At 39.8% G+C, this 25,819-nt stretch overlaps 1 protein-coding gene across 1 annotated transcript in view; it reads right to left on the bottom strand.

Annotated features, from left to right (window-relative positions):
* LOC140243342 (uncharacterized) overlaps nucleotides 1–25,819 on the bottom strand; it is a 94,879-nt gene that overhangs the window by 45,368 nt on the left and 23,692 nt on the right. Inside the window, exons 5-8 of the mRNA XM_072323020.1 lie at nucleotides 17,709–17,801; nucleotides 13,240–13,362; nucleotides 3,323–3,439; nucleotides 119–253 (exon numbers count right to left, since the gene is read on the bottom strand). Of these exons, the coding sequence (XP_072179121.1) occupies nucleotides 119–253; nucleotides 3,323–3,439; nucleotides 13,240–13,362; nucleotides 17,709–17,801 (468 nt within the window). The remainder of the gene's footprint in view (nucleotides 1–118; nucleotides 254–3,322; nucleotides 3,440–13,239; nucleotides 13,363–17,708; nucleotides 17,802–25,819) is intronic.

Raw genomic sequence — 25,819 nt, 5'->3', positions numbered from 1 at the left:
CCGAATTTTTCATCAACTCTTCAAAAACATAGCATATCCTGATTCTAGAGTTCGCACAATTTGCGCTCTTATCTCCCGCATGAACACCGACCATCATACCGAACGGTGAGGTACACACCTGTACATCGCATCTTGCCGTTGATGTAGCGGAAGATGTACCCTTCTTGGCATAGACACATGAAGTTCCCGTACGTGTTGACGCATCTCTGGTCGGCTGGACACCGCACTGCACCGGTTGCACACTCGTCAATATCTAATGGATAAAAAAAGGCACAGGAATATGCGATATACGATAATGAAAATGGCATTTAGAATTCAGTACCTCAATTCTAATGAGTTGGTTAGTCAATGGTAATGCTTTCATTTTGAGAATGTATGACGCCCGCTGTAAGATTTAAGAACTTGTTCTGAAGGGAGGGCACACTTTAAGTTGAGAGGGCGTTGTTTCAAGGAACAATTTTCTGCGAGACAATGAGTCAACTGCCAATGACAACTTCTGTCGCCCTTTGTTATTTTCAGTTGCTACCATAAAGACAATTTCGCGCTGTTGAAAGCAAAGGAGATGTGTCCACATTAATACAGAGGTGATGATCACTCCAGGATGATCTTTCAAAATGCCCGGGGGGGGGGGGGGTGTCTTTGATCTGTGCTGTTTTATATTTTGCTGATGAAAGAATGTCGATAGACCACACTGTCTAATCTCATAATCAAAGTCTCAGACAGGGCAGATTTAGGGGGAGTGATTAAAAAAAAAAACACCCACCGAATATTTGCCTAGACTTGATCGGCCTGAACATTATTGTCATGTGATACCGGCACCATCAAAATCATTGCCTGCGTCCTGTGCCGAGCCATCATTTAATATATTAATTGAGTGCCAGACAGCATGATACATGATAAGTTACTCCTAATCATACTCGTCTTCACTGCAAATTAATTGAAGATATGTAGCTCTCGTGTGATTATGGAGCACCAGAAAATGCTAAAGATAGACAATGAACTTATCTTTGTTTTCTCGAGCATGACAGCAGGATGATAATATAAACAGTACGTTTTGCTTTCAGGACATTTTGAAAGTGCGAATTAACACGAGGCAAACATTACAGGTAGCATGAAAGTAATTAATAACCGACTTAACGATTTTTGAAACAACCGACAATTTTTGCACAGCATGAAAAATCAACAAAGTTGTCTCATGTAAATGTCAGACTATTTATTAGTTATTAATTTTGTGTTTTAATTTTTGTAATTTGATTCTTCCAACCAAAACATAGAATGTCTGCGTTTACTTTTATCAAAATTATCCTCGTTGTTACTGTCATTTCTTTTGCCTTTTATATAATACCTAGCAGCGCGATTATATCTATCGTCTAGACATTAATCTGTCATTATGATCGACACCCCTATTTTCATATTTTTTTTCTTCTCAGCTTGCGCAAGTTTTGAGGGCAAGATAAAATCACCACTTCACTCATAGCTGACTGATTTAATTCGGCACCATTCTTCCTTTTTTTGCGACTAAAAGTGATTACAGACATAAAAAGTCAAATTTCTAAAGAAAAAGTTTTTGTCGCCTTTTATATCATATAATGCACCAGAAACACGCCGTTTCGGTCGACGCGTTTGTTACCGTTTGGGGGCACGCCTTGCATGTTGTTACTGTGAGCTTGTTTGTACTCCTAATAATGTGTGTATTATGATGTCGGCGAGTGTTGCAATCGATCAATGTCGATAGGGGTCATAGGACGGGATCGAAACTTCCTTGGGAGCAGAAAACTATTCGTGATGTAGTGGGCTGCTTAGAGCGGCTTTCCCCTGGATCAACAGCATGATCCCTCCAGCTACCCCGTCGAACCACCAGACACGACCCATGTCAATGCTCTCATTGCCTATCCGCTCTGTTCTGTTATCTTCTCTCTCGCTTTCTCGAACTTGATCTTTCTCTCATTCTGTTTCTCTCTCTGCCTATATTTCTCTCCTTCATTCTCTTCCTCTGTTTCTATCAGTCGTTCATATTCTCTTTCTCTCTCTCTATTCGTCCATGTGTTGGTTTCACATGGTTCTTTCAAATGTCAGGGCCTTCTGTGCAGTCGAACATTTTAACAGCTGAATATCATCGCTGATAAATCTCCCTCCGTTGCTCTCTAAACACTGGCAGGGCTTCATAATAACTCTCATCGACATTAAGCGCGCTGTATAATACTATAGTACTGTACCGTTTCCCCAGTTCAGCTAAGAAATTTGTCATCCGTGTGATTTGCGATGCAGGATGAATGTTGGGAGAGTGTGAAGATTATAAAGAAATCCAGTGATAATCCAGTGATGCGAGAATGATTGAGAATCATCCACAAAGCTTAAGATTTCTGGATGAGGTCAATGTAAAGTAGTGCCAAGCATTAGATTTGTCAAAATTTGTGCACTCTGTCGTTTTGTCTTTTGTGGCCGACGTGAAATGTAACAACGTGGAATTGGGGGAGGTGGTACATACCCTGGATAAAGAAGACCTTATTATAATTATTTCATCTATTATCATTATTATTACCATCATTATTATCGTCATTATTATTAGTATCATTATTTATTATCATTATTATTATTATTATTATTATTATTATTATTATTATTATTATTATTATTATTATTATTACTATTATTATTATTATTATTATTATTATTATCATTATTATTATTATTATTATTATCATTATTATTATTATTATTATTATTATTATTATTATTATTATTATTATTATTATTATCATTATTATTATTATCAATATTATTATTATCATCATTATCATTACAGACTTACACTAACGTAGTTATGATGAATGTATAACAAAACCAGGGAGGCGGCCCACTTCGCTGAGTACACTCTGAGTAAACTATTTATTCGTCGACCCTATTGACGGAAGACAAACAACGCCTCTAAGATGATATATCATCTGATACGGACTTTCCTCGGTTTACAATTGTATGTGGTTAATCTTATGATGAATCTTTCACTTTCAAAATGTCACAATTCATTTGTCTACTTGGTTTTCTTCATTAATATCATGTGACTTGTAATACGCTATTGAATGTGTAAGGGGCAGTAACTTCGTTCTATTTTGCCCTTTTGCATAAGAAACGTCAATTTTTACTCAGAATTCCCTCCGATTCAGATTCATTATAATAGATTTTCTTTATTTCATTCTGATCTTCATTTTTTTTTTTTACCGATTAGGTCAATCAGTTAAAACAGGGTCGGTTTTGGAATGGGAAGTGGGGGGGGGGGGAGGAAGGGGTGCGAAGTGCGTCAGATGAGAGCACAGTTTCTTACCTACGCAATGGTAGCCATCCGCAGCGACATCTAACCCTGCGGGACAGATGCACTCCACTCTATACCCGATCTTTCGGCATCCGTAGGCACACATCCCTGGACGACAGCGACCGTCACCTGTAGGGGGGAAAAGGGGGTGGAGGCGTAGGCAGAAAAAAAAAAAAAGAATGAAGAAAACAATTGCAAAATGATGATTACACTTGAACATAATGACAGAGATGAATAACGAAAATCGTGATAATAACGATCATAATGATATTGATTATAACACTTATTGCTATAGATGAAAAATGATAGGATTGCAGGTACATAAGTGATAACCATAATTCCACTATCGTAAGGACGCAATATCAGAATAATATTTCACAGACATCTCACCGAAACAAAACAAAATTACAGACAACACAACAGTTAGTTTGAAATAGGGCCAAGCAATTTCGCTAAAAAGAAATCTAAAAACGATTTTAAAATCTAACTTCACTGAAATTTCTGAGGAGATCGAATGTCAAGGAGAGTGTCATTCAATCAAATAATGCCATATTAGTGCGTCGGTGTGACCTAATCGTAAACATGTAGCGGCTTCAACCCCCCCCCCCAAAAAAAAAGAGAGAGAGAGAGAGAGAGAGAGAGAGAGAGAGAGAGAGAGACAGACAGACAGACAGACAGACAAACAGAACACAATGTGTTCCACTGAGTTTTTATGCGGAAACAATAAAAACTAATCTGTTCATTTTATCTCTTTCTGTTGAAGATTACATAAAAAAAAGACACACTGTCTGATGAAGATAAACAAATCCACATCTATCATGTCTATATGGCACCGCGGAGCTAGGTTCATGATGGCACCATGCCACAGAAGGAAAAGAAAATACATACAGGCAGAATCGCAAAGTGCAATCTAAGGTCACGCAGTATTGCGTACTGAGGAACAAGCGTGACATGCATGTTGATATAACGAAAGATGGTGTTGGTTCTTCTACGAAACTTCTGAATACATAAATTGTGATATTTACCATTCCATATAGTGTACAGTAGGCATTTTGCATCGCTATATCTATCATCTCTTTGCGGGAAAATAGGAAAGGGGAAATCGAATTCAACTGCGTGAAATTATTGTGTCATTGTTCCCGGCATCTGATTATCTTTTCATAATTTGCCGCGCTGTCGGACCACCAGTATACAACAATAAAAACCACAGAGATGAATACTGCACTCCACTTACAGCTAATTTTGTGAGCATACTCCTTGGAGAGTTGGCGAAGAGAATAACAATTGATCAGACTTAAAAAGAAAGCATTCAGCCCTGCCCTCAACGACTTGCTTTGCAGAGTGAAGAGTGGTTCGTCGAAGGCTTGAGAGAGAATTGCTCTTATCTGATAATATATTACACTCATCTTCGAAGTGAAGTACATATTATTACCGCCTGTTGTGTCAGTGGTTTCTGATAGTAATATGATAATGTGCATTTTTGAGCGTTCCAATAATGTCCCCCTCTTCATCGTAATTTGCGGCAAAGCACTGGCTTGATCGGCCAGGCCATTACGGCATAATCATTACCCGCGCCGGTGTGGGAGTGGTGGTGGTGGTGGTGGTGGTGGGGGGGGGGGGGTTGGGAGAGACTAGCTTACCAATATCATCAAGAGATTTTTCTCACTACCTACTCATAAGTAAAAGCTTTTTGGTGCTGACAGACAGAGAGACGACTTTCAGCCAATTTTCATATCAGTATCAGACTTTTCAAGGACTGATCCCGTGCATTACGTAGTTTCAGTTATTCGTTTCTTTGTTTTGTTTACCTTGAGTTTTGTTTTAATTGTTTGTTTGTCTCTTCATGTCCAACGGTTAAAATCAGGGACAAGTGGGGAGGAGAACAGGTTGTTGCAGCAGATAAGATGAAAAATAGACGTGAAAAGGGGAAATGGCGCAGAGGAGTTAATCGGAAACTTAATGCCCCGTTATTTTTTCCGTTCGCTTAGTAACTGTTGCCGGACCCCGTACAGAACGAAGAATGATGAAAAACAACAGTAAAAACGTCGTCAGACACTGACATGTTGCTAAAATTTAAGCGACAGAGAAATGGACTTTGTTCTATTTTTTTTTTCTCTCTCTCTCTTTCTTCGCCCCGTAGAGACAATATGTAACAATATGATGTACACGGAGGAACTAGTTTTCCAGAAGAATGTGTAGGCGAGCAGACCAAACAAGAGAGGGAAGAAGAGCAGCTTTCATACTATTTATGCTTCTCTATTTCATATTTTCTTAAACCGATTTTCTTTGCCTTATAATGTTTGACTATAGTGTTGCCGGTGTGTTTGTGGTGCAGCGAGCGTGTATAACCATGGACATTTTTCTCGTGACACAAATATAGCTCGGAATTTACTCAATGCTGCGAATGGACAGGGAATGAAAAAGAAACAGTCACTAGCAGATCGCGGTTTTACCGGAAGAATAATTTGCTAAAAATATTATCCTGTCAGTCTGTTGTCGCCCGTCCAATCCACATCCATCACTGTCACCCTGTGGTCGCTATCTGAAGGTTAACAGTTCGCATCATGTACTGAGCACCGATATGAATGCCCGGTGTCAACGTGTGGTCACTAGCGTGAATTTTGACGAAAATTGAAGCGATTTTTGCGGCAAGGAAATCGGTGACGCGAAGAATGGACGCTGTGAAGAGGGCTTTCTTGGGTGAACGACCAGATAGGCCTCAGCTTTTCATGCATAAGTTCTGACTTAAAATGGAATCTGCACGACTGATGCGTAGTATCCCTGAGACAAAATCTTTCCACGTTAAGCGCCTTTTTAATAGAGAGTGAGCTTTCTGTTGTTGTTGTTGTTGTTGTTGTTTTATTGTTCTTATTCTATCTTGGCAGGATTAATACAGAAAAATTCAAACAGAAATTAGTTCGGTTGGAATGGGGATGACGCTCGGGTTAATTTGCCACTTTCAGGCTGCCTGGAGCCAAAGTCGAGACAAAGCTTCCTGGAAACAGAGACAAAAATAAGGCTCTTTCATCGAGGGATACCGATGTTCTTTTGAGATAGTGAGCAATTCGATTGTAACAAATTTTTGTGGCCAATTAAGCCCCTTCTGAGTTCGATCCAGTGATAACGATAAAGACATCAGTCTGTGACCGTAGCTATCTTTTAAGTAACAGAAAATCCTTACAATCCGTAATATCTGTACTCTTTGTATCGCTATTGTTATTGTGCTCACTGCAAGACAATAAGGTGAGTTTGGGTCCACTAACACTCAGCTTTGACTAATATCCAGCTTATTGTCTGATCCTAACACAGCGGCTTCTGTTTCTTTTCTTGAAATACCCACGTGTTTATTATGCTGCACTGTAGATTTCATTCTTACTTTTACAAGATGTCTTCCAGTCCTATGTTTGTGTTTAAGCCGCCAATAATATCATGATAGAAACAGACCCATGATAAAAATCCATGGCCTTGTTTCCTTTTTGCGGAAAATTTGGTCCGTATACTGGACCATGATGTATGATGTATGAAGCTATGAATAAACTCGACATACTCACACAAATACACACAAACAAACACACACAAACAAACACACACACACACACACATGTAGCTATACACACAAGAACGAAGATGCAAGAAGAAGCAAACACGAAATGACAGCATGAAAACTCTGATTAACCTTTTGCATGCCACATTCGCTTCTTGTCCATATGTGTGAAATTTGTGCTCATTTGACTTAGTGGCACAGAAAGGGTTAAAAACATATCGTAACGAGATGGGGGGGGGGGGTGGAGAATGATGCACACAATCATAATTCATAATCACCGTTGTCATGGGAACACGAACAATACATCATGTAGCTTCAATTTGCATAACACCATCGAAGTTCTAACTTCGCCCTCAACGATGGGATTATTCTGCGTTCTCCATTACATGATTCCACGAATATCTCAGAAGTAATTTGAGATTTCTCTTTGAGGAGGAGAAAAAAAGAAAACTATGCGAGACAAATCTCCATGATATGACGCTCATTGATACACATGATTATCAAATAGCAATAATTGACGACTGACGTACATATCAATGAAGTGCTCTCTTTAGCTATTTTTGGATGTTGAGATCCCCTTTTGTAGCCACTTCAACCATTACTTAGAATAATGTTATGAAGAAAGTGGATCAAATCAGTTACTCAGCGAGAAATCTGGACGTGACACTTGAGAAGTAAGAATCTCCAACTCGATAGAATAATTATCTCGGTTGATCACACCATGGAGCTACTAGTTTCATGATCACACAAAGACACTATTGTCGCACTTTTCATTTATGTTGGTTCTTGGTCTCTTTTTGGTTGGCCGAGTGAGTGTGATCTATACCCTGGTAGGTGCGCACTGCGCTTTCAAAGATAAAAGTCAGGGTTCGAGCCTCGCTGTGGTACTTATACATTTTATCTGCACTGACTCTTCTCTACTTACAGGTGAAGATATGAATCCCGGGCATGAAGTTGATGTATATTTGATGGTTGGATCCGGCATGTGTGCTTTATAAAAGGGCAGTCTGGTTGGAAAGTTGCTGCCCTGGGAGTGAGGAATACAATGTGCTGTGTGATATAAATGGGATTGATTCCAGAGTGACCCTAGCCTTTTGTCAAGACCCTCTCGCTATAATGGTGAGGAGAGTCCAGCCAAGTGGGGTTCCTCGCGATGTCGCGCTTGCCCGTTACAGCCATCTTATAGCGAGAGGGCCTTGATAAAAGGCTACAGTGACCCTAACATTTAGCACTACGTCGTGGTGGAAAGGGGGTTGGTTGAAACTCTTTTTGTTGATTTTATGTCGTTGTTGGTACGTGTATTATATAGTTGGAGTGAACTTGTTGAAAATACATTCGAATCAAATTGGCTTTTTTTCATAGACCACATATCGTGCCAGTGTGAAATTCCACTGTCAGTTTTGGGAGAAACACGAGGAATTGACATCTTCCGCCCAGGGAGGTGTTCTCTCTCACATCTCCCTGGTGCGCCCAAGGAGGTACTAGGCGAGCTCGCCTAGTACCTCCTTGGTGCGCCCCTTCCTCCCAATCCCTAAACAGGTGAGTTTGGTAACCCGGTGTTTGGTGTTTTCCTTACTGCAAGAAGAAGAGGGCGAATCTCAACGGGCACCAGCTCCAACATGTCGCTTCCCACTCTCCGTGATCGAATTTTGAGACGTCAAAGGTGTACTTGCATAATGGAGGTTGACACACAATGTTTTGCATCAATGAGTCCCGGGTGGCTCCGAACCAGGGACCTAGCAGGCTAGCAGTCGCTGAACCAAATCACTTCCCAGCGGTGAGGTGAGCAACGTCGCTCGGCAAAGGTTCGTTTCCTCTGTCGCTAGACATCTTGTTTTGTCAAGGGTTTTTGTGGATGAGATCCTCGGAGTCTGCATTGTACACAAACTGGTACATGCTCCATCGTCCATCCACACACACGAAACAATGCTAATCGCTTCTGACAATCACTATTGCCAAGGTCTCAAAAAGCAAGATATGATATGACCACGCATGGTTTGCCATGCCTGCATGCCTGACAGTGTAAAACACGTTTTGTAAGCAGGCAGGCAATGGTTCATAAACAGTTCACAGGTGTTTCGGTTTGGTAGGCGACCCTGTCAATTTATAGGGACCAGGGAATGGGGGGGGGGTCACAAAAGGGATGCATCTACGTAGTTGCATGCAAACGTAGAAGAATACGGTACTCTTCGAGTGAAACTGTTTCGTTTTTCTTCTTTGTATTAAGTAGTCTTTCTCTTTCAAGAGTGATGAGTCGGGAAATGGCTCCCAAACTCCCATCATTCTTCGCGTCGTTCAAGCCGTGGCAAAGACTCGCTTTCTTATGAAAATACGCACGCCCCGTATCTCCCTTGTGATTTCACGCACTGCCGCGGCGTCTTCCATTACTGCTTCTGATAAAGAAGACAAAATGGCTGCCTCCTATCCAGGGGTATTCTTGTTCTCTAATTTGAATCACATCCCAAGAAGACACTCCACATGGAGTGACTCATGAATAGTTGATCGAAAACAAATTCGCAGAAGAAAAACCTGGATACCTCTCTCTTCCTCCCTTCCCGCCCCTCTCTATCTATCTATCTATCTATCTATCTATCTATCTATCTATCTATATCTATCTATCTATCTATCTATCTATCTATCTATCTATCTATCTATCTATCTATCTATCTACCTATCTATCTATCTATCTACCTATCGCTATTCCGGCAGAAAACACTGAATCATAATCGATAATTTGAAAGAAAAATATTACATTAATTAAAATAATACATCTTATATATAGTACCTTCCTTCTACGTTCATAAAGTATGCAGACGAGACAAATGTTTCTTTTTTTTTTCTTTTGATTCGTGGCAACCTGCGTTTATCTTTATCCTTATCACGAAGGAATGTATCTTCAAGATCATAAGAGTAATTATCGTTCTCATTATTCTTAGTAAACGCCACCATGACCGTGATGCTGCCTTATATGGAGCCTCTGGAACTTCGTGGAAGCTCAATGACAATAATGATAAGATAATCGTCGTACTTTGTTAGCTTTGTTCAAATTAATGAGAAAATATTCAAGTTTGCACAACTTCTGAAAAAAACATGCTGTCATTGTCAACATGTTTTATAGTAAATAAAAAAAAAACAATTCTAGAGATGGTGATTCTAACACTACATTCCATAGGTAAATGAATATGGGTATAGTAAATCAAAATCTTACATATTTGATAATTATTTCTAACCGCATTTTTACTTAGTTTCATTTTTTAAACATTGTTACAAATACAATGGTATCAAAACGGACCAAGCGGTTCAGAATATTTTTTTTTTCTTACAAAAAGAAAAAAAAATGGTAAACAATACTTTTAAAGCAGGACACCATGTACAGACAAGACAGACAGGTCGTAAATAAACACGGAGAGCAGATTCTGTCATTATTTTCCGACAACGGAGGCATACGTCAGTCTCTAATTTAAGAAATCAGTATGATGAATAATTATCGCGACCATTTATGTTCATGTATAACCTTGCACCGACACTTTGACAGCATGATTTCGAAGATATGCACAATACATAATATAAACATGCGCGAGGAAACGCACCAAAAGACGTGCACGCACAGACACTACGGACAGACCGCCTAGTACCTCCTTCCTTGGAAAGACACAGACACACATCCACCCACACACGGACGTAGACTGATATTAGATTACTTCAATCTCTTTGGATTACCTTTATATTGCGCGGCTCCAACTCCGCACACGATAAAATGTCTCCTTACAGTATTGATGAAGACGCTGACGTCTCAACCGAGAAAGCTCTAATTCCCCCTCCTCTCGTGAAAAAAAAAAATGATATTTTGATTCCCAACACTGGCCGATGAATGTCTGACCATTGTGACATCATTCGGGGAACATGAAGGGGAAGTCAGTGGTGCCTTCGTCTGCTGATTGTAATGATGCAGTAGCATTATATCTACAGGCAGTGCGTTCTATCCCAGCTCAATTACCGCGGAGTCACGTGGACAGTTGCTAAGCAATGAGAACTAATTATAACCCTCAAAGATGTCGTTGATCTGCAGTGATAGCTATCCAGTTAATGTAGGTTTAATTGTGGTACATGTACTGTTATTATCATATAACTATGATTTCATTATTTCGTTATAGTCTCATTACGCACTGGTTATGACTTTAAAATGCCAATGAATCGTCTTGCAAAGTATTCACCGCCATATTTGTTTGTCACAGATATTTCTCTTCCTCTGAGCTTTGTACATTGCATCTCATTTGTAAACTATTTAAAACTGCATGGCTGTTACTTCAGAGCTGAAAATATGTTCAGTTTTGAGTTAGTTCTCACTAGGATGCTCGGCCACTAGCGCAGGGACGCGGCTCGCTTGAGTGTGGTTCTGCGCCGAGGTGATAATGCCATTACAAGACAGAAACATTCTCATTAACATTTCACTATTTGATGAATGCTGGTGTGTATTTATGGCTATCGCATCTATACTGGGTAGAGGATGTCATGTCTAAGCCATTACGAGTACAGCATCAGAACGAACAGTGATAAAATTGAATTCAGCAGTAGAGAATCTACTTCTCATTATTTTTGTGCGATAGAAAAAAAATCAGAGGAAATTTGGTCTTTTTTTTTTCTTTCTCTCTCTGGTCATAACTTTATAATAATACCTACTCGGTCTAGGAACACACTTTTCTGAGTGAGAGCATTGCAATGCGAGTTAAAATCGTTTGTTTGTAACTCGATGATCACAATAATTTGCAACAGAGAGTCTTGAAAAGAGAATAGTGTTAGGCAGGTGTGTATACAACAAAGTCATCGATACTGCAGTCCAAATGACAACATGTTTTCTGCGAGTCAACACTCGTGTGTGCTTGAATCAATCGCAAACCAATCACAGCTATGTTAAACGAAGAAGGGCGCGGGGGAAGGGAGGAAGATACAGGAAGTATAGTTATGAAGACAACACACAAAGCAGCCTTATTTTCATTGATGGCAGTATAGTCACCAATTATCCAGTTTAATATTTCTTCAAACTATCAACCCTTCTAATGAAGCAGCCATAATGCACGTTCAACAAGATAAAATAAATACAGCATGAAGCAATAAGCGTATCCCAACGGAAATAACAAGATTAAGGATACTAGGATTTCTTTTTTTTTTTTTATTAATCAAGTCAGTAATATTCACTTGCAATTGTGACGGCTAAATCTACCTTTGAAATGACTATTTATGATGATTACCCAACCATTCTTTGTTTTTTTTTTGATAACTCAAATATTGTTATATCAGGATGACGGTAATGTTTGTTTATCCTCATCTAAATAAATGATTGTGTTGAGAAGGTTTGGGAGATGATATTGATTGGCGGAATAACGATCTGCAGCCCTTCTTTAATCCTATACGACCCGAGGTCTGACTAACGTGCAGTCTGCTATATGGACTCTTGTGGTTATAGGAGGATTTGTGAATGGGGGCTAAACGTGTATGGTGACAGTGCATGAATTTCGGACTGGACGTGTTTTAGCGCCGATAGCGGCCAATGTCGCTCGATCCCCGGCCACTGGCTGTTTCCTCTGAGCCGACGGTAACAACGTGAGCTCTGGTCTTGACATGACATGTGTGAAATCGGCTGCCGAATTGGAGAAGAATGTAAACATGTTGGCTACTTGAGTGTGCGTTCAAGGAGAACATACACAAAGCGTTATTTTTCCCCTCCTTGCTGTCCTATTTTCTTGAGTCATCCACAATAGCGAGAAGTGGAGCCAATGTAAACATAATCTAACATCGGACATGCCGAATTCGCACCACAAATTGCAATATAATGGAAATTGGAGCGGGATGATCAATAAGCGGGTCGCTTGACAATTGACAAAGAGGGCAACAAGGGGTGAAATCATGTCATTCCATTCTAAACCAACAACAATAGACAAGATCCACCACAAAGAGCGAGGCTCGCATCCCGCTGTATTTTTTTCCTATTTTTTTAATGCAGTCTTCATAGTACAAAGGTTGAACGACCTCTAAACGACTCAAGAAGTTTTTACCACACGCCCAAACAAGGCAAGGACATCAATGATACGAAGGAACATCATTTGGGGGCACAAGAAACAACCTTGGTAAGAAGTAAGTGAAGTATACATGTAATTGGTGCGACACGCCCCATGATACGCGAACGCACACACACAAAGACGAGACGAGCAACCATACACTGACATACACAAGAGATAGCTCCGTATACCTTTACTCCTATGAATACGATATCGTGCGTTTGAATACGAAATCTACGTTGAGGCATGAAGATGAATGCTATACCGACACTTGCCTACATACGAAAAATATATCAAAACAAATAAAGATGATGAAAGTCTGTACTCACGTATACATGTCTTTCCGTCTTCTTCTAAGAGATACCCCTGTTCGCAGTGACACCTGTAGCTCCCATGCGTGTTGATACACCGCTGGTTGCAAGGTCGCGGTTCAAGACCACACTCATTAAGATCTGACGTGCATAGGTAGTGGAATAAAAAAAAAAAAGTGGGTAATCATAAAGATTATTTGCAATGAACAATGCATGGAGTCTTGAAAACGGTTCTGAGGAGGCACGTTTGGGTCAACTCGACATAACAGCAGAAATCGGTCGACGATATATCATACACCTACGCCAATTTCACGTGGGACCACAACGAAACCTTGAGTTTTGAACGAGTGGTGGTAGGGGTGACAGGAGTTCGACGAGGAAAGAGTACAGAAGGGTTAGTGCAAGGAGGCATGTGATACCATGGTGATACCAGTGGGTGATAGAGGTGGAAGGGATATTCCACCTCCCTGGTGATACCACCTTGGTTAGTGGTATGGGTACATTGTTCTGTGACAGCAGGAAGGTGACCCCCTTGATGACAGCATTTACCACCCCTTTACCACAATGTGTTTGCGAAATTAAGTGCATATTACAAATAAAACGTCATACTATTTTCCTAACAAAATATCCCTGTGCAGCTTGTCCTACTGGAAATCAACTTCCCGCAGGAACCTAATGATATCATTAATCAAATAAAGGAAAATTAGAGAGGCATCAATTTCATCTAAGGAATCATTCCAAACACAACACTTACTTCCTTATGCCACGCTCAGTTTAACTACTTAAACTGAAACGTCAATAAACTTTGCGAAGGACTTCTTACCATTCAGAAATGCGAGCTACGAGGTATAAACGTTATCTGAGATTTTGCTAAAGCGCAAGACACTCGCGGAACAATGACATGTAGCGAGAAAAAGTTCGATCCTAAAACCACTTTCATAATTGTTTTTCCCCCGCTTCTATATTTTCCTCTTGAGGGCAAACATCAAGTGTTCTCAGCAGCAAAAGAGAAATTTCAGGCGGTGTAATTTTCCCACCTTTTAGGGGAAAATCTAGACAAGAAGCCATATTACGTGTTCATTGAGTGGCATGTATATAGAATGGCTTTGTTACTGACAAAGCTTACAAAAACAGGTATTTTAATTGCAAAATGTATCATTAGATTCTCAAAACTCTATTAGAATCTCAAAGAATCTAAGAGTGGTTTGTTTTGAACAATTCCTACCAACTCTATTTTGTATCAAAACACAAGTACGTATACTTTTAAAAGCTACCTGCGGTAAAGGTGTATACGCACGGTATTTCTAATTTTTCTATTCAAATGAATTTATTGGGAATTTTCTGCATCAAATATATGTTTCAAATGAAATACGGTCATTTCTTTTTTGTTTTCAAGACAATAGAACATACAGTGTGTACACCCGAATATGTGGAAAATAGCGAAACTTCACAATATATAACTTCTTCGATCTTTAATAGAATATATAACTGAGATATACGTGTACAGATTAAAGAAAATAATAAGTGGATCGGAGAGAGCTTTAATGGGAAGGAGACACCACTAAGGTATAAAACTCAGATGGGTGTACACAGGTGGAGGGCTCACGTACGGCGGGGTATCATCGTAACAAATTAGAAGACTCAGTTGTTGCTGGTTTCGGCATATACTCTGACTTGCTATCAGCCGTCATTTGCGCTCGATCAAAATCATCATTGAAAGAATTCGTTGTGCTACCTCATAATACAAGCAATATATAAATAAGCCGCAGGTATCTTCCTCTCCGTTTCTCTCCTGTTTTCACAATTGTATAAAGTCAACATCATCGCGCAAAGAATAAGCATCGAATTCATTGGCACTGTCATCGTTCGCAATCGAGAATATGTGAGAAATTGCGGGGCTTTCATATTCACCTACAAACAAGTGACACAGGGGTATTATCTGAGTCCCCTCTCTCTCTCTTTTGCTTCATATAGAACGTGGACACCCTCAGCTGCTGGCATTCCATATCGAGGGCGATGCTTGGCACTGTGCGCCACTTAGAGTCAATTAGCGCCCCATAGCTTCGACTGCACCTGACCTGGATAAGCAACGCGAAAGCGGTCTATACTACCCTCCCAGTCCCAGACAGACCTACACACAATTCTCTGGACAGGATAGGCTGTTACGATTGTCTGACTTCGGGAACTTGAAATAACTCTGAAGCGCGATCTGCTGTGTTGTTGTCTGACAATCCCGAAGAAAAAATGCGACAATCCGTTCATAAGTTATTACTTTTTGAAGTTTTGGTAAAATCCCACTTGCAGCCGTTGTTGAATACAAGGACTACGTAATCCCCGTTGTCACAGAAGAGTAATGACATAGAATATTACATAGAGAAATCAACACATTTACATTTTTTTTTTTGGAATAATGACAGAACAATTGATTATATCCCTCTTTCAGAAGGCAGGGACAATAATTATCATCCTAAACATTTTATGGCAATAACGAGACGAAGAAATGTGAACTTTTTAAACTTTATAAATCAATACTTGTACTTTGGCGGTAAATTATTTCCCTTTAATCACATATACAGCAAAGTCTGCATCCATTCGTAAGTGACAATGTTAATTTTCCAACAGAAAATGTGGCTTATTAGTGCTGAAAATCATTATTTCTTCATCTAATACCTACATGTGTCAAGTATTTTGTTCATTACTCCAGAGAGACCTACCCTCATCCTCCAATCACATATCCGTTTCGGCGTTCGCAATGCGGTATGATTTATGATCCAAAGTAGGAAGCAAACTCGCTCTTCCAAGTTCAGCCACCGCGGCCCTGATACACCTATCAAAACGAATCTTAATTCTACTAATGGACTGGACCGGTCGTTGCGCGTTACTGTTATTGTGCTATAAACAAACATACTTTTACGAATGGCTCAGTTGTGCGCCTTACAAAATGGGGAAGCGGGGCGGAATTAACGTTAAAAACAAGTGACACGGACGGTTCGCAGCGCGTGCTTTGAATGCGTAATAATAACGACCTTGACGCAACTACAGCGTACACAAAAAGCTCATTTTCAGAAATTGCACCTAAAATAATGCATCCATATCATTAACTGCACTGATGATGGAGATATTATTATATCATACGATGTCTGCTCTTTAGCGCAGGAATCGATAACACATAAGCCAGTCGCATGCGAATGAAGAAAAATTTAATGGCGGGATGGCTTTAAAATAATGAATAATTCATCACTGATGTTCTGTTTATCAAACGCCTCAAATTAAGTGGGAAAAGAATTGATTGAAGGAAAAAATAGCATTGATCACTTTAAAAATGTCCTTGGAATGTCATAATTAACCACGCTCGCGACACGACATGATCCATTGTCGTATTCTCTTTATGTAGCCCTTGTATTCATTTGATTCTTTACGTAAAACTTTCGTCTGTATCATTATGCTATACTTCTATGTTAAATACATCGGCTTGGGTTGGAAACACACTCAGAAGACTATCACCACTTTTCTGTACACCCATGCAGACATCAAAGGCTGATGTGTATATAGACTGAACTTGCATTTTCTTCGTTAATTTGTTTTGTTTCGGTTATTTGCTATCATAACAGGACAACGGAGAAATCAAGTTGCAAATTGTGGCCAATCGACTGTGTAGACAATCTGGAATTCTGAGAGCATTAATTGAAATGAAGAAAGGGACGGGGGAAAACTGCCCTACATGACTAATTACTATGTCACCTTTACGTCCAGCGTCACTTATAGGAAAGAATGACGTCATGTCCCATATCGATCGCGGACAGGACAATTGCGATGATCGAATCAATTAGTTACAGCCAAAAAGTAAACGGGTCAAAACAAAGCCACTCAATTAACGCAATGAGCGAGAGAAACGAATCGCCGAAGAGGTAACGTTCGCGCTGTATATAGTTACTGATGACACTCGAGGATGACCCTAAAAGCCGAGGTGTGTAGCTGTCATAATAGTCATAATGATAATAATGATTATGATGATGATGGTACTGATGGAAAAGGATATTCTTAAAAATAACAATAACATAAAGAGAGGTAGAAGTAGTCATCACTCAGTATCAGTATCACCCACATTATTATTGTTATCATTCAATTCTATTCAATTCAGTTCAATTCAATTCAATTCAATTCAATTCAATTTAATTCAATTCAATTCAATTCAGTTCAATTCAATTCAGTTCAATTCAATTCAATTTTTATTTCAATTTTTATTTCATTTTTCGACGAGAACATAGGCATCTCACTTTTTTTGGTACAATATAGAACAGAGAATAAGGTTTCACAAGCAAAACAATGCAAACTGAGTATAGTAAAAGTATACAATAATTGTTGACCTAATAGTAATTATGCATTGTTATAAAGGCTGAAGTGATGAAAATCATGATTATCATGTCATTTTCGTTATCCTCGTCGTCGTCGTATTCAGCGATAAAATAACATGATAAAGTGCTCACCTGCGTTGCAGTTTGATCCCGTGTATCCAGGATCACATCGGCACTGGTTGGGGCTGACACAGGTACCGTGCACACAACCATCCTCACATATAGCTGCATGGATGTGATATAGGAGAGAAAAGTGGAAACAATCGCAAATTATTATTACTTACAATTACAAAGGAAGAAGGCTCATAAATTGTTAAATATCATCGTTCACGTAGAGGGAAGAGTGTAGCCATATCACCAGTCTTTAAAGCGTAAAATTATCACAAGCACATCATAATTATGTACTGTCTGTTTACCTTAAGCTATACGGAAGAACACACAATGACGTCTTCACCTTTGAACTGATGTTTAATAACATACCAAGTATGTACCCAGTATGTATCACGATTATTACTGATGATGATACAAATGACTTATTATTGCTTCTACATAACTATTATCTCATTTCACCGCAAGATCTACCCTTTACAATAACTACACACTTTTTCCAAGCTCGAAAAAGTGGAGCCTCTTCTAAAGTCTACGGTCGTTCGGGCCATGCATGATACAGATCGCGCTAAGCCTGTACCTCCTTGGCCTGATGCGATGCCACGTACATGACATATGGACACGTACAGATGCGACGGAAGTCGAGGTTAGACACTTGAGACATTCGTAACCATCCAAAAAGTTGAATCTTTCATCACCTGAGACATGTGGCTCCACTATATAGACGACCGTGTGGCAGTCGCACGTGTTTGGCATAAAGTGGGAAAAGTTCAGGTGCACACTCAGGGTTAATCCGATCGGCTATTTTCTGCCAATCTCGTCGAATTTCGAGGGCTTATTGTACAAAAACAGTGGAGAACAAGACATCTTTTACTGCCTTCTGTATGGGCGCGACCAGTGTCAATCGTGAAGGACGCCATGATTTAATAAAAGTATTAATACAAGTACAGGAAATGGCTTTCCACCAGAAGAGGAATGTGTACAACCAGTTTTATATTTGTGTTCCTTCGTGTGTTGTTGTTGTTGTTGTTGTTGGTGGTGGTGGTGGTGGTGGTGTTGTTGTTGTTGGTGTTGTTGTTGTTGTTGTTGTTGGTGGTGGTGGTGGTGGTGGTGATGGTGTTGAGTGTGCCCTTAAGCTTCACGTCAGATTATGAGTATTGCATGTTTCCTCAGAAGTATCTTATTTTTCTATTCTTCCAATGTGAGGCAAGTACACCTAGAATCCACAGCCTTTCCGACGTTATAAATTTTAATGTGAACATTTCTCGCTGTAGGGCAATGGTAACTAACGGTTGTCAAACGATTGTATACACAATACGAAAAAAAAAATCATTCAAAAGGGTGAATTCACTTTTGCGTAACAAAACCTACGTGACGGAATTGTATGATTCCAATGACAGGTGCTCCGTTGGACACACAAGAAAAGAAAAAGAGTTTGTTGTTGTTTGTTTGCTTGTTTGTTTGTTTGTTTTTTGCTTTTGCTTTTGTTTTTGTTTCACAGCAGCGGTGTTATATTTACTAACATATCATCCCATGGATTACACCTGTATGCAGGATCGATTACCACTTTGCTAATCACATCCACAGCACCTGTTTATTTTTGTTGAACCTCGATCAGACTACCGCCTGATCATCTTGGCGATGTCAAGACTAAACCATAATTAATCACTGCATAAAATCCCCTGCCGATGCTAAAAATATCTAATCTCTCCCCCTAAGGTCACTGAACTTTTCTTCCTTTCACTTCGGAACAACTGACCGTTGATTGCACTTCGTATACAGGAAACGACCGCTCTGAGATTGTTAACTGATAATTACACCTTCTCGTATCATTATGTACCGAATTTTTACCTTGTTCTCTTTAGGACTATTATGATGCTATGGCTGTTCTATTTCGAGGGGATATCCTAGGACAAGTTTCATTTGCTGCTAAAGCTCCAATAGAAAGGAGACTTAAAGTCTGTCTGTATCATCAATAGTAATAATCACATTCGACGGTTTACAGACTTGGAGCCAAATACGGCTCTTAAATTTGGGATCTTTGTGGCTGTTGGCGCAAGGGATCCCACCTTGATTGTTCGCAGTTTATGGTGTCGGGTACTCAGGAAAACTATTCGCTGCGCAACTTTTATTTTTAAAATCGGAATCCTCAACAAAAACTTTGTGAACTTAGTGATTTTTCGCTTGTGAAAAAAAGAAAAGAAAAAGAAACCTTTGACCAGGACTGTCTCGATCCATCATTGTATCGTTCGCTAACTCGGCGGCATGATGTCACGGCAGTTGAACTCACATACAGAATCTGACAGTTATATGAATCATGGAAAGAAAGCCTTAACAAATCAAAAAAGTTGCGCCTTTTTTATGCATTATTGTAGAAAACGAACAAAGGGGTACGTTCTTGTTAGGATGCTTTGCCCGATTCGGTTGTCAGTTCCTTATAAAGAGGTCGATGCACCTCTTTCGAAGCTATAGTCAGTGAAAGAGTAATAAATCTTTTAAAGCATCTATCTTTCTTAAGCAGATTAAAGGAATGACTCAGGGTGGATAATTCAGTCAAAAAAGCCTTTTTCTGTTATTTTCTTTTATTATGGCAGTTGCTTCATTTCAGGGGAGATTTTTGGCATTACACTATGATCGAGTACCAGCGAGAGAAAGAAAAGCAGTTCAGATGAATTCAGAGTATAATACCTTAATTACCACTGTATACATAGGATCACTATGAGAGCATTGCTGCGAATAATTCGAGAAGCCACCTGAATGTCAGCCCATGTGGATAAACGTTAACGTAAAAAGTGCAATGCTTCATTTGAACAGATAAAAAATCAAATGCCAACCATGGCAGTCGAGTATTTTATCCTGATTAGGATAAAGTACATAGTGACCAGGCCGACTACCCGGCGCCATGGATAAAGATAAAATACCATTTTTTTTTTTTATTATCATTAAATATATGTATCTAAACGTTGATGTTTTTCGACTGCTAATTAATGATTTGGGGTTCTTTAATGAAAATAGTACATGTCTACCCTTTGCATTTGCATTGATACTTTATCGAAAGTACTTGTATGACTAGCTTCCGTCACCCCCCCCCCCCCGTCCTCCCCCTGACTCGCATGTAGCCGACTGAGGGCGTACTCGAAAATGGTGACGATTATTAACAGGTGGGCAACGTACGGCGCATATTCCCTGTTTTTCCTTTCTTTCTGTTCAGAAAATTGACTTCCTCTTGCTGTATTTACATGCTCTCTGCGTCAGTCCCATGGCGGAGACTGAAGAGGGGAGCTTGAAGTGTGTTATCCGAGAAGAGCGCTCCTTCCACTTGTTTCCATGACAACGGAAGATTTGTCACATATCTGAGCCGATGCTGGCATGCAGAAGGGAGAAAAAAAACCCCTCATAACACAAGTACAAAACCAAAAGTCAAACCCGGAACTGGGGTAGATGCTACAGAAAAAATAGGCTCGCTGTCAAGTTCGATTGTTTTTGTGACGAACTGCGTCTGCTACAAGCGAATAGACAAAGGGGAAACCCTCGACGATAACTGTTGGGAATCGGCCACCCAAAACGAACAATGGATTTCACCAATGATTTTTGCTCTTAGCCCAAATGTCACAGAATAAATGACACATGAGTTTGCAGTTCTTGTCAGCACGCGCTTATACTATGGTGGCGCAGTCGACTGAAAGTGAACATAGACATTATTTCAAAAGCAGCTGTTGTTAGCAAATCTAAACGTCTCTTTTATGGCATTTGAAGATGGGTAATCAAGATTTCCTGCAACGGGAAAAGATAATGGGTATAAACTAAGATCACTTTTAGAAATTAACGAGCACAACTCACGGGAAAGGTTGCGAATAATTTAATTTCCCTATACCACGTACCAACTTCATGCATGCTATGAATCAATGTAGCATCATGTAATCATCAATTATCATGAGCACGAGAATTGAGAAGAGAGACATGGATAGCACAATAGAGTTACAAATTTAATTAGAAGATTTTTCCATCTAAGCCCTGCAATATAAAATTAATGGAGACTATTATGACTGATGACATCTTTAGAACCGCATTACATACAGTCAACTTAAAAAGGATATGAACCCTCTTGGCCGCTATACCATTGCCCAAAATTCTGTATCCGTCAAAGAACGCGTTTTCTCAAAGTGATGAGATCGAGCGTTGTATACACGTATGCACGTGTCTGTAAACATGGCAAAATTACAACTCCACTTTGAGATTTACAATTTGGGAGGAAAGGAATCTGCTGAACAATAATGTGTTTGTGACCAGAAACTTGAATTCTCTCATTTTCCTCATATCATACGCCCTTAGTACAACCTTGGGAATATTCTGACGGAGCAGCGCACAGGTGCCGTGACCTGTGGCGTGTCTGGGTTTTCCGTGAGCGAGCGCAGTTGAAAATGAGAAAAAGACTTTAGGCCTATATCACGGGTGGGCTGTGACGTCATAAACAGATAACCATAATTCATAATTACTCGCCGTCTGAGAATGTCGGAATTGCTTGCGCCAGATTCTTGCCGAAACCCTCCAGTCACATAAGTGATGGCGTGAAATTGAGACTATATTGAAACTGCTAAATTATTACAATTGTAGGTTTTGTGATGACACGGGGTGTTTTCATTCAAGTCAGTGTAAGTGCACAAAAACCAATGTAAAATATTTTACGAGCGACGTGTAAGTACATTTGTTAATCTTTCATCATGTAATCCGCATAAATTCAGACAAAAGAGCTGAAGAATGGGAGAGATGATCAGATGAAACATTGAAAAAAAAAGACACACCGAAGGACTCCAGATGAAAATAAAGGACCGGCATGCCAAAATAGGGCAAACAAAATCAGGAGTAATCCCGCGGGCGATATACCATCCTTCATCACTAAACATTGTGCTACGATTATGAAAATCCTAAAATATATATACCAAATTATGCATACAATAAGGTTTGCCTGTCGATGTCCTTTCTATCACTAGCAAATGTATAATGAAACCGGAAAACAGAGAATCACACCAAGCCAAAGACGCAATGTAACATAAACTCTTAATAAGTAACATCTATAATCCTCCATCAAACGCACTGAGTCTCACTCTATTTTATATCGTCAGACGTTTCCAGAGACCGCCACAATTTTTTTTTTTTTTGTCAGGATCATCATCCACGAAAATAAGCAAAATCTACCAAACTCAATGATTTTGATTGCGCCACGACGCAGTTAAACATAATGGAGGCGACGTTATTCACAATACTCTGTTACAAACTCTTTTCTTCAGATTAATAACTGATATCGCGGGAGATCCAAAATGAAATATTATAGTGACGATTCAGTTACATTCATTTTGCAGGGATACCATCCTTTGTCTCAGACGATTGTGACGCAGATGACGTCACAATTGCGTGACTACCTGGGGAGGTGCACAGGATGGACGCCAAATCGAACGATCTTTGCAGATGCACCGTCGTAACGCTAGAGAGCCTGGTTACTGCAATATGTTAGATGTCGCCGCTGGTTTGTTTCATTTCAGTTTTTCTGTTTTGATTTTTTTTTTTGGAGGGGGTAAATATATGTCACGTTTCTATCACTGTTCTCTTCCTCATTTCCGCAAAAGTTGATGATGTGTGTGTGTGTGGGAGGGGAGAAGTTCCTGCTGTGAATCAACCTTGACAGAGTGCATAAAGGAGGTAACATTCACGGCACATGATTTGGATGGAACAAAAGACATCTGAACTGAACGGAAATGTTCGTCAAATATACTGTCCTCAGCTACTTCGAAAAGATGCATGGTGCTTGAAGACATTTCCTTGAATCCCAGGCGAGATGTATGTGCAGACACGACACACCAGTTGGTTTGCATCACCCCCCCCCCCTCCAGCACCACCCCAGTCACAACCTAAGAAATCTAGTTCAAGAAATCAACTGTTAAGACGTCATCCGGTTGATACTAAATGAGCACAGACAGCGAAAGACATGGACTCGTCTCGATGCTCAATACTGGACTCTTCCTGTTTTCTGAACGTGACATTTTGCACAAATCGATGCCGTACAGCCAGTGGGATTCGGCCTTTTGCTGATTCAGACATATTTAGCAATCCCCTGGTTCTTCTTTGACAATGCTACTATTGTTTCCCGTCATGCCATCTGTCTTTGTCCTTTCTCACGAAGAGATCTCCTTATTATACATTTGGCCCATTTCTTTCTACGAAGCATCGTGAAAGTTAAAGTACCCATGACTTAATCAATTAATCATAGCAAAGATGACACAACACACATTGAAAAAAAAAAAACACACACACACACACACAAAGCCCGATATTTCACGAAGGAAATTCGGTGTTTGCTTGCGTTAATACATGAGTTTTAAACGTGTCACTTTATTTTGACCAAATCGATTATCATTATTTTCACAAATATATCTATGATCACAATTACAGTTATTATCATCATTATCATTGTCACTAAAAGCGGTAACAATATTATCATCACTACTATCAGTATCATGGTGATCATTATGGCTTTCACAATAATGCGCATTCTTGATGGACTAATATTGTTATCCATATCGACAGACTTACTATCTCTGACGGGGTTCGAAGGATGGGGGGGGGGGGGGGGATGCGACCCCTGACAGTGAGGTCGCTGCACCAGACGTGGCTCACGGTATGGCCTGCCACTGACCATGGAAATAGTGCTCGATCATCATAACCGCTGCGATTATTATTAATCAAGACAGTAATGCTTACTTCAAATTTAGGAAATTTGAGGATTAGGCCTATTCTTCTTCTTCCGAGTAAACCAAAAATTCCGCAAACAATCGCTAGTGTTTGTTTCTTTTTTTTTTTCTCCCTAATTCTGTGGGATATTTTGACGCAGCACAGTATGACTTCCAGGACACGCTAACGAGACTGTAATACACACAGGATGGAGAGTGCGGTGATTCGCGAGATCTAACAATCTAATGCTGCCGGAAACTATACCGACACGGCGGGAATGTCCATATCAATAACCCATCCCTCCAATGACACGATAATTATTCTGTCTGCCCACAAAACGGACGAGTTAAATGCCGATGAATTGCAGACTATCATTACGGTAAACCACTACCCAACGTCGGTCAAGACAATTATAAACAGGAAAGAACGCATTCAGATGACCATGAATTCAAGCAAACAATTTTTACCTTAGAAGTTCAATGCGGTCTGTTATGTAATAGATTTAATAAGTCGTATTATGCAAACATTTGGATTATACTGGGCGACCATCCATGCTAATGCTGACACTACTGCGTTGAAAACAACAACACATCCGGTAATTCAATCCTTACTTTTCGCCATGCAGAACTTTGCTGGATAACTAATGGCAGACAAAGTGAATGAAAATCCCTCTTAATGACTACAATTTTCATGATTCGGTTTTCAATTTGGCTCCTTTCTCATGTCCATCCTCGTTTCAAGCATTCTTCCGTACATAGGTAGATCAAATTATAATGATGATTGCGTGTGTAGTATGACTATAATACCAGGAAAATAACAGGAAATATTGAATTATTTCCTCGTAGACAAATATTGCTCTTGCTTTCGTGGACATCCAAAAATAAGGAAATAAGCTTCAACAGCATTCCTTCCAACCCCAGAGATCAGCTGTTTGTGTTTTGGCCGTTTTTAGTCCTACGGAGATGAGGTCTGCTAGTAATGATGATACCCTGCCATATGAATACGTGAGCATCCAAAACTTGCTCCCAACGCGTGCAAAGGACAACTTCAGTTCAAGGTCATTGGGGAATAGTTTAGAGAGTGCGAGGGAAAAAAAGAAGAAGGTAAACTAAAACTGCTGGTGCATTTGGGGCTAATAAATGCAAGGTTCCTTTGCCACTGTAGCTGCCTAAAGATTTTGACGACCTTGTTGGCATAACCCCGCCTTTTTTAGGCAACTCACTCAGGAGCTTTGGTTGAATAATGCGACACAGAACTCTTGATGAGACCTATGTGAATTTCTATTGAAGAACGAAAGAACGTTAATGAATACGTATTTCTGCAACTTGAATAACATTAACATCTCGAACCGAGGTTTTTTTTTTCTGCACAAAGGAGAAACAGATATATTGTGTCATCAAAAAGTTGCT

This window comes from Diadema setosum, chromosome 2, assembly GCF_964275005.1.
Source record: "Diadema setosum chromosome 2, eeDiaSeto1, whole genome shotgun sequence".
NCBI classification, from domain to species: Eukaryota; Metazoa; Echinodermata; class Echinoidea; order Diadematoida; family Diadematidae; genus Diadema; species Diadema setosum.
The sequence above is the reverse complement of the archived record's forward strand: the minus strand, read 5'-3'. Positions and strand labels throughout refer to the sequence as shown.